This window comes from Stylophora pistillata, chromosome 1 (genome assembly GCF_964205215.1).
Source record: "Stylophora pistillata chromosome 1, jaStyPist1.2, whole genome shotgun sequence".
NCBI lineage: Eukaryota > Metazoa > Cnidaria > Anthozoa > Scleractinia > Pocilloporidae > Stylophora > Stylophora pistillata.
In genome coordinates, this window is record NC_142519.1 from 5,144,036 (window position 1) to 5,161,548 (window position 17,513).

At 39.1% G+C, this 17,513-nt stretch overlaps 1 protein-coding gene across 1 annotated transcript; it reads right to left on the bottom strand.

The window, feature by feature from the left end:
- Nucleotides 1-52: 52 nt before the first annotated feature.
- On the bottom strand, nt 53-15,570 carry LOC111324716 (uncharacterized). The gene is made up of 13 exons (XM_022928341.2): nt 15,092-15,570; nt 13,800-14,265; nt 11,576-11,677; nt 10,825-10,896; nt 10,179-10,274; nt 9,997-10,074; nt 9,043-9,120; nt 8,163-8,246; nt 7,272-7,335; nt 6,868-7,026; nt 5,594-5,718; nt 4,909-5,158; nt 53-4,775 (listed from the first exon to the last, which is right to left on the bottom strand). The coding sequence occupies exons 2-13, from the start codon at nt 13,818-13,820 to the stop codon at nt 574-576; spliced, it is 5,331 nt and encodes a 1,776-aa protein (XP_022784076.2). The 5' UTR covers nt 13,821-14,265; nt 15,092-15,570; the 3' UTR covers nt 53-573.
- Nucleotides 15,571-17,513: the final 1,943 nt, after the last annotated feature.

Below are 17,513 nucleotides of genomic sequence, written 5' to 3' on the forward strand. Positions count from 1 at the left end.
CATGGTCAGCTAAAAGAAGTTGCCAAAATACTTGTCTAGACACAAAGGGGAATTTCATAGAATAAATTTATTAATACTGGATATGCATAAAACTATAGAAAGAGTTAGACTAAACCTTGCAAACGTGTTTTGGGTTAATATTATATTCAAATCTTCAACATTCACAATAACTGTGCGAGTAAAAGACATGGAAATATCTTATTTATAGCGCTAAAAACAGATTACAATAAAATCACTTTTTCTAAAGCCATCGATAAAAGTAAAGCATAAGGAAAGTAAATTTTCGATGCCTATTTTCATTTTATATACAATAAACATCATCATGGGAAAACTGTCTAAGGGAGTGCCAGAGGTACATCCTTATGGTTTTTCTTATGAGTAGGAATTCCAGAATCGTTGGAATGATTCTGTTACTTTGCTCAGCTTGCACAGTTAAAATCGAATATTTGATTGCAAACAGGGCGCTACAATTAGTGTTCTTCCATTTCTCGTTGAAATTCCAGTTAAACCGCTGGCGACTTCCTCAGATGCCACTTGTTAGTTTCCCTTCCTTCGTTTACGTAACAGTCCGCTTCAGCAACATACCTCGTTGCCGTTTTGCAAACATGTAATGTTTCTCAACGCCGGCCTTGACAGTCCGTTGCTGCTGGATAAAGCGTTACCACTGTGACTTTTGTTGCTGTGTTCCAATAGTTTCCTTTTCGTAGAGGAACTGTCGCAATCAATTACACATTTGTATGGTGAGCTGTTTACTCTCAACGTGGGTAAAACTTTTATGCGGTGGTTGGAACCACAATAAGACGGATGAACATCGCCCAACGAAGAGGAGCTATGCTGCTTGGATGACTTTCCGTCATGAATCTTATTAGACAGACTCTCAACGCTCGTTACAGTAATTAAGGGCGCGGATGAATCGAGACTTCGATCCGCACACATCGGATCTTTCAGATTGGATACAAAGCCATTAAGTTTCCCTTCTGATCTCCTGTTAAGCCACCTTGCTTTCTCGTGTTCTTGCTGACGGTCGCGGCTCGCATTGGGCGCCCTTCCTTCAAAGCAAATACAATCTTGGTGGCAAAACGATTTCTCGTCTCTCATAGCTGAACTTTCACCGGACGCGTCGAGTTTTAGATGGCAAACTTTGGACGGTGAAGGGATATTTTTTCGTGAATGGACTAGCATAACATCCTTAGAATGATCACCAAGACAAGAAAATTTCATGGGGGAGGACTCGCACGGAAAAGCTCTTCCATCTGATTTTTGCTTGAAATTTTGAATTGCAGGTAAGACTCCTTCACATCTTTCATTTTTCTTCTTATGCATCGCATTCATATGCCTCCAACGTCCAGAACTGGAGGTGAAGCTTTTCTCACATTGTTTACACTTGTAACGACAAGTTAAATTGGTGCGTTTTGTCCTTTTGCGAAGCAATTTGTTTGTGACCGTCTCGCTCATCACTGTTGCAGCTGGGGAAAGTCGGGCGCTGAGTGGAGCATTGCCCTTTTCACAATTACTAATAGTTTCTGACGCTGTGATTTGTAGAGGAGGCTTTTTTCCTTTAACCAATTGGCGACTATTTCCTTTTGAGTTACACTTTCCTTTTGATTGACACTCGCGGCCCACACTAGACCTCCTTTTCTTACCATGTTTATTCGCGACATGCCTGGTAAAACCACTGGAGCTCTGGAATCTTTTACCACAGTCCTCACATTTCCAAGGAGCAAAATTTGTCGGTACGCACTGAATAGAATTGCTGTTGGAATCACTTGAAACTTGGCTACTGAACGGTTTCTTGGGAGAGTGACTGTGTGCAATCACCGAGTGCTTGTAGAAGCTGTTAATTGTAGAGAAACCTTTACGGCAGTACAAACACCTAAATGCCCCTACATCATTCCTTGTTGAAAGTGTCGTTGAACGATGTGGGCGACTTCTTCTCTCTTCTATCTGCGAACTACTAACACTCTTTTGGCTCAACAGTTTTCCGCTACAACTTAAGCAGTCACGACTTTTGTTACAGGAAAAGTTAACTTTACAAAGTCGACAAACGCGTGTTGACTCAGCCATGTTGCTATCACTACTTTCATTGCAGTTGTTCTTCTCTAACTTAGTCCTTTGATTAGAAACGTGAACCTTTTTTCCGTGTATGTTCTTGACATGTTTCCTTAAGCCACTCTCAGTCTGAAGTTGTTTATTGCAGTACTGGCAACTCCAAAGGCAGGTCTTGGTCTGAAAGTTTTGCATGTTCCTAGTGTTGTTTTGGGCTTCATTTTCTGACAGATAATCCAAGGGTTTACGGGAACCAGCGGGATTCGATCCAAAGTCATTTCGGTGAACAACTATCATATGTTTGAAGAGACTGTTAATTGTTGAACAACCCTCCTGACAGTAGTAGCACTGGAAAGCCCTCATTGATATCTTTTTGGATGACATCGATAAATGATTTAGATTTCTTTTCCGTCCAATGGACTGCACATTCTTCTGAATATTACTGTTAATAGATGACTGCCTAGATGGTGGACTAATAGATTCACTTGCGCTGCTCAAGTTCCTACAGCAGCGCATACAGTACGATCGCTTGACACTTTGAGAAGGAAAGAATTTAACTTTGCAACGACGACATTGTTTTTTGTTAACAGTGGTGGTTTTATACTCGTTTATTCTTCTTGGCCTACACTCTTCATCGGGATCATGCATCTGCTTCGGGTGTTTGTTCCTCAGATGTTTACGCAAGCCATCGGCAGTCTGGAACTCGCTGCTGCAGTGTCTACACTTCCTAGTAACACTCGTAAACTTCATTTTACTCGCACTGCTTTGGGAAGAGAAACTGAAGTCAACGTGTAACTTCCGCATGTGTTTGGAGAGCCCACTGTATGTCATGAAGTGCTTGACACAATGGCGGCATTTAAATTTTGAAGCGTCCATTGTCTTACTCTTTGACTGAGAAGCAGAACGGTTGCCGTGTTTATTTAACATGTGACGATTCCGGAAGTGGTGTCCTCTATGAGATTGCAGAGTTTTCTTCAGATGAAATCCTTTCCCACATACTTCACAAATAAACTGCTTTGAGGGGCTCACTAATGATACACTTTTCTTTGAACCTGGCACCAACTGAGTGCCAGATAAATCTTTGCTGGGCTGAGGAATCTTCTGCCGAACTTGCGACGAGGAACTCGAAGGAAATGCATCACTGGTAAAAGCAGTTAAAGACTTCAAACTCTTCTGAGATGGACTATGGCAGTGGTCGGTGCTATGGCAGCGTAAGGCCTTCACAGATTTAAATGACTTGTTGCAGATTCTACAATCAAAAGCTGAACTTGCAGCACTTCTTAAAGGGGGCTTTGCTTGCCTTGAAGAGCTTGAGAGGGGCTCACAAAAAGACTTGTCACCACTCTGGGAAGGCCTGCGGCTGTGGTGAGCGATGTGGGATCGCAAGGAAGTCAAACTTTCAAATGATTTGTTGCAGACTTTACAACTGAAAGTTGAACCAGCAGTATTTCTTAAGGTGAGGCGATCTTGCCGTGAAGAACTTGGAAGAAGCTCACCAGAAGCCTTTTCACTACTTTGGGAAGGACTACGGCTGTGGTAGGCGACGTGGGAACGTAAAGAAGTCCAAGTTTCAAATGACTTGTTACAGACTTTACAGTTGAAGGTTGCGGTTGGACCAAGCTTAGGAGAAGACTTTCCATTCAAGGACGGCTTAGCGAGAACTTTCCTTTTACAAGACCTGTGATTGTCTAAAATTTTTCGCCGGTTATGATGACCAATATGTGCAGCCAATGACTCGAGCAACGTGAACTTTTTTGGGCAAAGATCGCACTGATACATACCTTTTGATGCTTTTCCTCCACTGTCGGAAACGATCGGTTTCAATTTGGCACTGCTCTTTGATTTTCGATGTCTGGTGGCCATATGTAAAGCCAAACGACGTTTATCATTGCAAACCTTTGAACATATACCGCACCTAGCAACCTTATATCGCGGATGCTTTTCGCGCATGTGTTTAGAATAGGTAAAGGTATAGAGAAACTCCTTTTTACAAATGTGACAATCCAATGTATCCCTAACTTTGCGCTTTTCGGAAGAACCCTGTGTGATATTTACTTCTTTGTCAGACTTAGATCCCTCTACAGCTTTGTTGGCGTCCACCTTAGCATGGTTATGAAGTATGTGTTTGCGTAAGTCATTGCTAGACAGGCAAAATTTCCCGCATTCGGAACATGTAAAGGGTCCTGAAGGTTTGTGCAGAGCTTCATGTCTAACCAAATTTTCTTCCTTCTTGAAAACCTTACTACATGTTTTACAGCTAAATTCTTTAGAATCAGAGTGCGCCTTCTGTTTCCTGTGCCTCTGTAGGTTCACCAATTGGGTAAAACGCTTCTGGCACTCTAAACATTCAAAGGAGCCATCGGACAAACGTTTTACCGCATGAACTGTCCTTTCGTGCTGCCAGAGCCTGCTTTTATTGTTGAATACACTGGAACACATGCTGCAACGGCAGTTCGATGTTACCGCCGAGTGCATCTGTTTGTGATGCCTATCCTTCGATGATTTAAATGCGAACACGCTACCACAAACTCCACATGTGAACGGCTTTACCCCTTTATGGATGTACTTGTGAAAATGAAGACGTTTTTGATCTTTAAAACTTCTGTCGCAGTGTATGCACCGCCAACGGTGATGATCATTGTTCAGTTGGCAACGGAACTTGTTGTGGTTGGCAAAAGAAACTGGCCCAGAACACACCACGAAACACTTTTGGCACTGTATCGGTCCACCTGTAAGAAAAGCAATAAACATTAAAACCGCACTGCAAAAAATATAAGCACCGACAGTTGCCATTTGCTTTTCCTAGAACAATTAATTTAAGTGAATTCAAAGAAAACAGAAAAAACAGAACAGGGCGCTTGCCTTCCATTTTTCTTGTGGTGTCTTTGTTTAAGATGGCCAAATCACATGCATATTTGTCTCCATACCACACTAGGAGCTCCATTCCGGGCTCTATTGTCTTGAAGGAACGATAATAGATTTCACCCCGGAACTGGAAGGCTACAAGATTCTGCTCATCTTCATTACGAGCACAGTTGACGAAGCGCAGCCAGTTACTGTGTTCTTCACCGCGAGCATCGACAACGTGAGTGACACGTCCATTTTCAATTATCTGAAAGTGACGAAAAAAGCTGTGGTTTAGTAGAAAGGATAAAGTTTAGTTAGAGAATGCGACACAAACAAACCCAAGCACACAACCCAGGTTGCATATTGAGATGGTACTCCAAGTGAAATGCGGGCGCATACGTGCTACTCATGGACGCTTCACGAGATGATTGCAATTTCTTTATTAACCTAACTGATGTATTGATATTGAGCCATCGCATCAACTCTAAGACCCTTCTTGGATGATAGTGTGGCCCTGTGGTTTTGTCTGTGAAGTTGTTTCGCCCAATTATCATGCTAGTTATACTTGTGTCACGACATCGCTCCTCGCAATGCTTTTATTCGCCTGTTTCATCGCCATCAAAAGCATTTACCAAAGTTGTACGTTATTTATTTTTGTCAGAAACAAGTATGTGGATGCTATAAATAAGGTAATGCTTACATCCCACATATAGCTCTGATCCATATTTGGTGTTAAATCTGCCACATCAATCTTATCACCCCAGTAGGGGCCGAACACAACATCTGCTTCGAATCTTTCTTTGGCAAAGATCCCTAGACCAGCATCTACAAACAAAGAAATCAGTAATCATGTTAATAAAGGGGGTAAGGTTCTAATGACTATGGTCCTGCGTTGGTGGGGGTACTACAAGATACTTGAAATTTAGTTTTAACAGTTGAGTTAATAGTAGTTGATAATGGGTCGGTGGAGGGCAGTACAAGTCAATTTGATTATATCAACAAGTTAGAACCAAATAAAAAAACCCAAAGAATTAGTCTTCTTTTGGCCTTAGTAGAGAATACCAGCTCTGTGTAAGTTAGCTGTACCATGCTGATTCGCTGAGATTATGGCATAGCTACATATGGTTGGCTCTTCCTGGCTGTTAATTTACTGATTTACTTTATTCTGTTTTTGGTATCTATCACTGTCACCATAGTGCGCTTTCTGTATCATTTATCATATCCTAAAGGTTCACACTGTTTAATTGAGCTCTTCTGGTATAACATTTTCCTTCCGTTGTGGGTAGGCAGAGTGAACAAAATTGAGCTAACCGCCTCCCGGTTAGCTCAGTGGATATAGCACTGGACTGTTGTGCGGGAGGTCGAGGGTTCGAGCTCCGGCCGGACCAACACTCAAGGTCTTAAATTAATCGAGAAGACTTTGCTACCTTTCTATAACATCAAGAAATGGTTAGAGATTCTAGTCTTCTCGGATAGGGACGAATAAATGGAGGTCCCGTCTCTTGCAGGGTTGGGGTAGGAGACGTTAATTTCCCACACACGAGATTACTGTGTGATGGATGTCCTCCCCTGGGGTGGGATGGGTGGGAAGGTGAGATCGATAGACTGAAGCGGCTGCCAGAGGCGCCTGATATGCTGACGTCTGTTCTCAACCTTACACTGCACCCGTAATTCAGCCTCTGGGCTGCAAGTGGTCAGATATAAACTATACTCTATATTCTAAATTTGAGCAATTACCAGCATACAAAAGTTTAATCCTTCTATCAAAGGAAAACACAAACAATAGAAACTACTCATTGGCCTGAAAATTCTAAATTTGGCAAGCAAATAACACAATTTCAAATGGTTCAAACATTTCTAACATTTCCAAACCTCTTTAACTGAATTCATAGGCAAGTCCTGTAGTTTTTATCAGTTCACTTTTTTGTCTTCTGAAAAACTAATGAAAGATGACAGCTAGAAAACATATCTAACCAGGAATACTTGAAATCTTCAAATCCATGCTACTTGGAATGGTTGACCTTGCCCTAGTCAACCCATCCTTTTCCATAACAGCTGTTGGTTCCTTTATCCATCTGAGGCCTCCATGAACTGAACAATCACCAATACGCAGTTTGTCACAGTGATTACAAACTAAAATGACCACCAAATTATGTCAGTTAAAATGTTTCAGAAATTGGACAAACACATGAACAACTATCCTAATTCTACCTGGAGATGAGAGAAAATGCATGAAACTATCTTTGTGTGAGTCTTCCCCCTCAATATGATTGCCTCACTGTCAAAGTCAAGATTTTAGTGAAGTGCCTAAGAATACACATGTATCTTTTTCCTCATGTTTTCTGAACAAAATGCGCCACTGAAATAAAGCAACTTACAAATGTACTCATCTTCCTCCACTTCAGGCTTTTTGTTGACATAATTTGTAGAAACCCGTAGTTTCTGAAATTACAAGATAAGAGTTCTCTTCATTTACAATTAAGATTATAAAAAAAAAAAACGGAGGGCAAAAGAGCAAAACTGAACAGAATGGGGGAAAACATCAAAAGTCGCCTGGTGGACACTAAACAGCCTTAAATGTAAGAAATTAATTGAGGGTAGCCAGTCAAAGAGTGTAAAACCAACTATGATATTCTCATGTGTAACAATAATAATAAGAAACATCATCCTGAAGGGTTTTGATGGCACCATCTCCATTAGTTCATGTCACTTTAAAACACATTGTGGGGGACAACATTTGTAGGAATTTTTTTGCAGATGCTCTCTCCCAATTTTGGAATTAAGGTCAGACCGCAACAACTTTGGCCAACTTTGACCACAACTGAGCCTTTGGTTTATCACCCTTATCCAAGAAGACTACGTCATCTAATCATTTGCAGATGTCATATCAAAGGCAGTACATTCTCCTCACTAACTTTAAGACCGTGAGTGTTGGTCAGGTCTGGGGCTGGAACCCTAAACCTCCCACGTGGCAGTGCAGCGCTCTAAAACCTGAGCTAACCAGGCTTAAAATATCCCACAGCAGCCATCCTACAGTATTTCCCTTCAGCAGTCATTGGTAAAAGAGAGTAACTAGTTTCCCAGCTTTTATTTTTTATCAGTAGGTATAACAGGTATTCAAGCAGGTCACCCACATGTCATAAAATTCATAAGTGGGGTAGCAGAAATGTGATCTTTCATTACCACAAAAGAAAACAGGAAGGAGTACATAAAAAGTAACTAAAGGAAACCCTGCGAGTAAATTATTATCGATAACTAATGGCTCTTACCTGCAAGGGAATAATAAATTCTTTAAGTTTTGGTTTGTTTTGCATGGTACCAGCATTGGAGGTTACAATAGCTTCCTTGACATCCTTGATGGAGATAAAATAACAAAACAATTGTTAAAAGCAACCTCATGTTTCAGGTATTTATTCAATAAGTCAGTCCAACAAGCATACTGTAACATTCCCCAACGTTGATATGCATGAAGAATGGAAGAGTAACCAACTTTTCCCCCTGACGTTATCACAATGGATCAATTAAATCATTTTTTAAGTTAACATTTTTTTGTACCTGTCCGTCCTTTTCTATTTTTGATAGCGTTAAATTGAATTTCAATGTAACTCCAGTTATAGAGTACTAAGCACTCAGCTATTCATGAGGTTTCCATTTAATGGAATAGAGTGTGAGTTGTTCGCAAAAAAATCATCCATTTTCAACCACCAATACAACAACTAAATGTAAGGAAACCCTAGGAAATTTCTTTCACTTAGCTAGAAAAGTTGGCTGGCTTAAGAGCTTTTAATTTTGTATGTTAAGCGATATGCTGCTACAGATAAGAATTTTAAAAGTAGCAAGGTAATAGGTGCTGTCCACCAAACTTAGCAACTTAAAAAAGCCACCAATTAATCCAGAGAATGGAACCTGGAACTGTGCATGTAAATTTTGTAATGGCAAGTCATTTGCAGAAGGTTCAACAAAACTTAAAAGGCCCCTCTTGATAGCACCCAAAAACAGGTTTATGTCACAAGTCATTAAAACCATTATGGGTTTACAGATGCTTGCTGAGAAACAATTTATGCAACACTGCCAAAGCTAACATTTTGAACAGAAATTTGTGTTTCCAGAATATATTTCTGACTTGATAGACACAAGTACACAAGTTACCTCACAAGAAATAATGTCTACAAATTGATCTTCATTGCCATTCACTTCCAGTTTAACATCAGAATTGATCTGAAACACCTAAGAAATAGAAGAGAGTACAATTAGCTTGTTAACAAACCCTTGTCACATCTATCCACATGGCAGCCACAAAAATACTGACTTAAAATCTGCCTATGTCGGGCTCGAAACTAATTCTTCAACCTACTAGCCAAGTGGCTAGTGACAACTTAGATGTTACAACAATTTCAGTCCGTTTACTTGCCAAACTTGCTAGTGGAAACAAAAAACCAGTAGCCAAAACTGAACTTCTACTAGTCAGGGTTCTTGCATTTTTTAAGGAACCCAATTCAAGGACTTCCAAAGACTTTTTAGGTCATTTTCAAGGACCTTAGCTCTCAAATTAAAGGACCTTCTGAATTAAATTAAATAGGAGCTAACACAAATAAAAAACATTGTGTGCAGGACTGGCCAAAAAGTCCAATGAGCATGACTTCAAACATGCCATGCACATCAGAGCGCTCATGTACTAGGTAACCAAGGTTATTTTCAATACACCAATCAGGCACAAAATATATATAAATTGTGTGTCAAACATCATATTCAGACATGGGATTTGAAAGGAAAACTCGTTTTCGATTTGTGCTAGAAACTTACACTTTCAACACTGAAAACAAAAGACACTTCGATTTTGATTCATCTGCACTTATTTTCAAGGATTTTTCAGAAATTTTCAAGGACCTGAGTCTAAATTCAAGAGTTTTCAAGTACTTGAAAACAAAAAAATTAATTCAAGGACTTTCAAAGAGCATGGGAACCCTGAGTAGTCTGTGGCTAGTTGGCTCTGTTAGTGTCGAGCCCTGTATGTGTGATTGCCCACCTGGTTGCCTTGTGAACTTTAATACGTCTTAAAACATAATCTCTTATGAACTTTTCTAAAGTAAAACACACTCTCACCTCACTAAGGATGGAATTAGTTTGAGTCATAATATCATCATTAGCTTTGGGTTTCATATCAAAAGCCATCTCCTGATCCTGTGAAATATAACAATAGTATGACAACACTTTAACTGTTGAGATCATTTCACTGTTCTTGTTGCTCTGATTTAATTGTTGCCTCAAATAACTTAAAATGTTACCTCACAAGAAACAATATCAATAACTATTTCTCTTTTTTCCTTGTCTTCTTCCGTACTGCCATCTTGAAGTTTGATGATACAGGCAATTTCAGAAACCTGAAATTTTGAGAAATGAAGTTTTAAGAATTTAAATGGCTAACTCATTTTAGAACATTCAGCTATTTTAGCCAGGGTTCTCAATAAATCAGGAAGCAGGTGGCTAACTGCATGGGGTAAGCAGCTGCCAATTTGAGAGCTCCTTCTTAAGGTCTTGAGCATGCTCTTCCCAAAACATAAATGACTGAAGAGGTTCTAGAATGCTCTTTCATGCATTCTTTGGAAGTATCCGCAATGCAATAAGGTGAATGGTTGATTGGGTAAACACACATTGGGTAGAGATTGGAAGAGTGCTTGACCAGAGAAAAAATGTACATAAAAAGATTGTTTTTGTGGAATGTGACAACGGCTTTCAAGAAAGTTTTCTGTTCAAGGAAATTTTTGTAGCAGTGACTTGTGTTATTTTTCGTTGCAATTTACCTTTCACACACTAATTTAACCACTAGGCAGCTCAGAAATAAAGGCAGCCAGCTTTTTAGCTAGCATCAAGCACTTAACAAGAACCCTATTTATCAGCTATGCTTCAAAAGCAAGACAATAACAGTTTTACCTCACAATGGGCAATCATTAATTCCTCCCCATTTTTTTCTTGAGGCTCCACACAATTGCTTTCTTTGACGTTCTGTTAGTTTTTAAAGGAATTTAAGTGTCAAAATGAGGTCTCATTTTTTCATCCTTTTCTTGCAAAGGTTTAGCACCACATAAGTTGTTTCTGAATTAAAAAGACCTTAATTTGTGGTGGCACTTCGAGTCCCTTGCTATAAGTTGCATTGCTCTTACACAAGCAAACTTTGTTTCACAGTGAGGCTAGACATGTATAAACAAAGCTTTTATCCTCATGGACAATATGCATGGCAACTCTCAGATAAAGTTCAAAACATACTGTACAAGTAACTGACAAAATACCAAACAGTTAAGCTACCTTTAACATTCTTGTATAATTTTCTTTTGTTTGTTTCTCTGACAGGTCAATTTTACTAAGCCCAATCAAACTGACTACTGTTGCATTATTACATTATCCTTTTTGTCTTTTGTTTGTTTCTCTGACAGGTCAATTTTACTAAGCCCAATCAAACTGACTACTGTTGCATTGTTACATTATCCTTTTTGTCTTTTGTTTGTTTCTCTGACAGGTCAATTTTACTAAGCCCAATCAAATTGACTACTGTTGCATTATTACATTATCCTTTTCTCAGGCCTATTGGGCTTTTCCCTGGAAAATCAGAGTTTAGCAGTAATTGACCTGTGAAAAATGTTTCTATAATCAACGCAGTAACAGAATTATAAAAAAATACACTGACCTCTGTTGTCTCATGAACAATTTCTTTCTCAAATAGACAAGTTAACTTGGGTAGAACATCAGGTTCTTTCAACAACTGCCCTGTGCTACAATGCACAGGCATCTGGGAAAACATCATCAGAGCATTGTCAATTGAGCTTTTGAGAAGCCCTACACTGGTAAATTTGGATGGGAAAGACAGCTATGAAAATGTATTTATTTTGTGCCACCACTCTTTTGGGACTCATCTTTTCAGAGGACACTGCTACTCAACAAACATAAACCTTGGTCTCAATGGAAAAGATATTTCTATAAGTTTTGTACCCTTTAAATTCATCAAGAGGACACCTTTACTTGAGGAAAACTTCAACTGATTGCAGGTTCCATTGAATAACTTTCATCATAAATTACAGTCAAACCTACATTATCAGCCACCTTTCCATGATGGCTGCCTCTAAAGAGCTACTTTTTTGTCCTAACAGATGGGTGATAAAGCCCCCATTGTTATTAATTCAAACTTCTCTACCAGGACAACCTCTGCTCAACACCAATGACATCCAAAAATAATTTTTTCTTAGAACACCAATGTTTGGGTTATCTGTTGATACTGGTAATTGTATCGTGATCCTTTTATTTCAGATATCTTTTAAACAAAAATTTTATATCCTTTAAAAAATGTTCTATTTTACCACCCAATCCCCATAACAGGGCCCCATTTAAGCTAGTTATCTGCTAAACTGGGCTACCCTGTATAAATATTCGTAAATACATACATAGTTTACATACATGTAACAGTCATCTCTCTACAAACTTCCACTATCTCCCCCAGGTTGGTTGCTGTTAGGAGGTTTAACCACTTTTAAAATGATAGGGATTCAGCATTCAAGAATTGAAAGGTTCACCCCTTAAACTTCCATAAGTGACCAGGACATAATTTCTCCTTACAATATCAATATGATATCAAGCAGACAAGTGGTGAGAATAAAGAAAAATTTCAATTAGAGAATTATTGGTTGATCCAATACCAAATTCTCTGAGCTAACATCATAAGAATTGTATGGCAGACAGTAAGGAGAGTACCCAGTGAGATCTCGGCAGTGAAAGGAATAGAAATCAAGACTTGGGGTAGATAAAAGGTTGTACACTCAAAGTATACTGTGCATTCACAGTCGGCATTAATGGACACAATATGATAGTCAAGTATTTTGAAAACGAAGAAAAACATTACAGTGTGTCTTAAAACAACATTGAACTTGCTCTTTTTGACCTATCAAATTCATGCATTTTGGCACTTAGAGAATGACAGCAAAGCTGGAATTCATATTCATTTTAAAAAATGATAGTTATGTAATGGTGATATTACACCCCAGATATCCCCTCACGTTAGCTGCTGCAAGAATTTACCGACTCATTAAAAACTGGTTCATAAAATCAATGGGTTCGCAGACTCAATTCTCCAAAATTTCGTACTTTGCAAATTATCATAATATAAGGAACACTCCAGGCAGGTATAGAAAAAAAAATTTGTATTTATTTCCGTATAATCCCATGCGCCATTACGCATACAATTCTTGGATAAAAGAAAGCAGAGGCAAAACATCAGATTGCCTTTGGGATTATTGCCTTTTTTTAGTATGGGGTTATACGGAAATCTTTCCGAGAAATCACCGCAAGTTCAAGCTTAAAAAAACCATTTAAAGTTATTAGCCTTAGCTTTAACTATGCACAACCGACACGTGAATGAAATAATTACATTCCTAAACCAAACAAACATATCCAAGGCATTAACCTCTATATCAGTTCAGGCATAAAAGTTAAGCTCTAGCGATAACTTATACTATAACATTCAAAGTTGATCCATACGTAGGAAACAAAAGACGTACGGGCAAGGTCAATTGAAGAGCAGAAATCAATTACAATAACTAGCTATCCGTTCAATACTTGGTATCGCGAGCTATTCACCGCCAAAATCAAATCATCGAACGTGGCAGATTTTCAAACAAGAAAAATCCCAGGAAAATACTGAGGGAAAGAAATATCTTATCGCACCTCGAGTTTTCGAACAAGCGAGGTTTAACTCTCCTAGCACATGGGGTGATATTCCCGATCGCTCTCGCATCGTGTATCGAAGACTGGGTAATCTACATGTCCCTAATAACATATACTGCATGCTTGAGCGTGCAAATCACTCATTAGGGCTAAAAAAATGACCGGGAGACGTTCAGAATGAAAAAAGAAATGCTCACCTGACTCAGAACATACGCCATCACATTATGTGGTCGGCAACCGAAGAGGATTGATCGAAGACGGCGCGAAAGTAAGCGCGCTGCTCAGCTTCCCAGATCCCAGAATTCAGTATTTCCCGCGCTTTACTTTCCTCCTTGCGTGTAGTATGTCATTTGGGATTGGGGATGTCACGCAACGTTAAAAACAACAACAAGATGAAAGACATTAGTTTACGAGTTCGTTACAGCAGTACTTGAGATGACGACTGAGAAGCTACACTATAGGATACTATAATGAGCCAGAGGAAGTCAGTCTGATCAAGAATTTCCTCCTTGGATTTCTTGAATTACTTCTCCTGCAGCGAGGATTGTGACTCAGTCCTAAATTCTCAGATTACCTTTCAAATCCTTGTCACGCAAACTACCTTTGATTTGCTGAAAGTTGCATAAATTCCTGGGACCGATCGTGGTTCGATACATCTGGAGGCTGAAAATAAATGAAAATCAAAATGGACAGGATTTAGCAGCTCATCAATAGGTGGGCTTTGATGTACAGCGTGAGTCCACTAATTTCTTGTCAAGTTGGAACTTGGAGTGTTGGTTTTGCAAGAGTGAAAAACTCGAAAACTAGGCAAAAAATCCGCCAAGGAATCTCCTGTATCTGCTAAACATAACCACCGGAATCTACGGCCATTGGTTCTGAAGGCAAAGGTTAAATTACTTTTAATAGACTTCCGTCTTTTACTATTGACAGTAATTCTATACAAACAAGTAGAATTTACGAAATCTCTTGGAGTATCTACTACAGCTGAAAATATCGAAAATATGAGTACATATCGAACATATTTCCGAAAAAAATTGCCTCCGGCATTGGCATCTTGAAGAGAAGTAGATCTTTGGTTCCTTTTGAAACGCTCCCATGCATCTACAATGCTTTAGTTCAACCTCATTTCGATTACTGTAGTGTCGTATGGGGAATTGCAATAAATCTCTTTCCATTTAACTACAAAAACTACAGAATCGCGTTGCGCGTATTTTGACCTCTTCTTCATATGATGTCAATGCAGATGATCTCTTTGTTGGCGTGACTAGGCTGGCAAAAATCAATCTTCAACGAGAATTAAAAACAGCCACTATGGTCTACTAATCTCTTAATGGTCTCTCCCCAGATAATTTGAAATCAATGTTTCCTGATCGGAGTGCAATGTCTACCTATTCTCTTGGGGCAAACTAGCTGTTTCAATCCCCCGTACCAATTTTCTAAAAAACAGTTTCAGCTGTAATGGTGCGGTGATGTGGAACAGCTTACTTACCAATCTGCGGCAAGCATAAACTCTTGCTAGTTCTAAATCCGGCTGCAGGGGTTTCCTTTTTGATAATAAATAAGTTAATTAATCATACGGCATTCATGGAAAGCAGGCACTTCGTTATTGTTTATTTTGTTGTTATTAGATTTAATTAGTAGTAGATTAGTATCTTTATTACGTCCATTTGAAATCACTGGTTGTCCCTGTAATCTGATTGCCTCTAATTGGTGCGATTTATTCACAGTCGCACCATTTTTTGCTCTAAATCGTACCATTTTACGCTTGACTGAGTTTTTGACACATGACGTCAGTCTTTCTGTTTTGCATACAAAATAAAATGTAAGAGCGTTTCCGGTTCCCCTTATTATTTAAAAACCGGCTCAGTACTGCATCAGTAAAATATTTGAATTGACCAAGTCCTGTATTTGGGCGATTTCAAAATAGATGTAATAAAGTGGTAATTGAACCTCGTGTCGTGCAATTTTGGTCTGAAATCATACTTGTGGTTTCAAATCGAACTCGAGCTGCGCGCTTGTTCGATTTTGAAATCACGCGTATGATTTCTGCCCAAATTGCACTCCACTCAGTTCAATTACCATTATTAACAATGTAATTAACGCAATTTTAGTAATTACTTTAAGTCCTGATGTTTTACCCGTGTATAAATAGTTAAATAGATAAATAAATAAATAATGAATAGATGCAAGCGCTATCACCATTGCAGTATTCAGTCCCGCTGCCGAATATCATCCTAAGCCTTTGTTCTTGGAAGGAGGTCCCATAAAAAATTATTATCAAATCCGGGAGCAGTTAAATTAAGTTCAGATGTGCTCTCTCATGATGTGTTTGCATAGCGCGGCAGAAAAAATGGTCGCCGCCAAATCCAACACTGAGTTTCAAACACCATCGAAAAACATTATGCAATCAACAATATGGTGCTTTCTGATTCAGAAAAGACAACACATGGCGTGGGCGACCGTTGGGTTGAGACGTAGATGAATGCCTCTTTGGTTACCACGGAGATTTTAAAGTATCTCAAAACCGCCCTCTAAGTGGTCATTCTCTCCTCAACTGAAACACTCTAACCAGCAACACCCACTTGTGTCACCCAAGAAAGTTGTGGATTTTTAATCAAATGAGATATACGGCGAAATAGCCACTTTAGCTTCGTTGGGACAGCAGCCCACTAATTTGATCAGCAGAGCCAAACCTTTCTGGAAATTTAACATAAAAAGACTGATATCGTCATTTTGAAACGTTTTTTCGATTAAAACTGATTGTTTCCTTTTTTGTTTATCCTCTCACCGGAAGCTTATCAGTTTCTCATGACTTGGTGTCCTTGAGCTGGTTTCTTGGCGTGCGTTAAAATGTACTCCAAGTGTGGTTCATTGAACATTCAGGTTTTCGCTTTGCCGCCCATGCAACTTGTGCTTAAAGTGCACCTAACCCCTAATTTTTTTCCTTTAAAAAAATCTTCATGCCTTGGTGAGTATCTCTTCGAAAAAATTTTTGGATTTGGTCGAATCCTTAAATTTTTGTGCCCCGTTGAAGTACCGAAAATCGCATTAAAATCACCGCCATTTTGACTCACGACCGCGACGTCACTTCGAGAACCCAACAATCTGTATTTCGCGCCATTTGCACAGTTCACTGGTTATGTTTGGAAGGTTAGATCAATGTTGGTTGCAAATATGCTGCAGAATGAATCTAGTGCTAGAAAGGCTTTCGCAGGTCGACGACTGTCTGAGAATTCCTTGAGCGTCTTCTCGAAATGACGTCACAAGTCTACACTGCACAGATGCCATTTACGCGGTCGTGGTCCATTCGGATCTCGACTTCAACAGGGCATAAAAAAATGAGGATTTAACCAAATCCAACATTTTTTTCGAAGAAATACTCACCAAAGCAGGAAGATTTTTTTAAGAAAAAAAAAATTTAGGGGTTATGTACACTCAAATCCGGCATGGTACTCTTACCCTGACTTTGATATCTCTTCTATATATAAGCGGATTCATGCTGACGTCATTGTTTACATTTTTGCTCATTTGCATACGACTTTACGGAAAGAAGGAAGCATGTTAGATACAAATTGACTTCAGGCAACTAAAGAGCTAGAAAACCTTAGTACATGGTGAAATTTTTAGCTCTTTAGGTGTAATATTCAGGGAGAAATAGTCCATCAAAAACTGCAAAATTTCTGGGTGGCAAATGCGCAAATGAGCTCATACATTCTATGTAAAATTTGGAGTTTTTAAACCCGTGTTGCACAAAAAGTGTTCAAGGCATCAGGCTCGTATTCATTGGCCGAGTTATTCGTACTTTGATCTTTCGATATTCAGAACTGATTTATTTTTAGCTCCATCAGAAACTGAATTGCTTATGCTAATGAGGCAAATATTGTAAACAAGGATTCCTCTATACAGCGCAT

Excerpts from the sequence above, each read along its gene's own strand:
- LOC111324716 (XM_022928341.2), bottom strand. The coding sequence starts at position 13,820 with ATGGCGTATGTTCTGAGTCAG. Across the intron at positions 11,678-13,799 it reads TGGCGTATGTTCTGAGTCAG|ATGCCTGTGCATTGTAGCAC; the intron begins GTGAGCATTTCT and ends ATGTTTTCCCAG. Across the intron at positions 7,027-7,271 it reads GGAGGAAGATGAGTACATTT|TTTGTAATCACTGTGACAAA; the intron begins GTAAGTTGCTTT and ends TGGTCATTTTAG.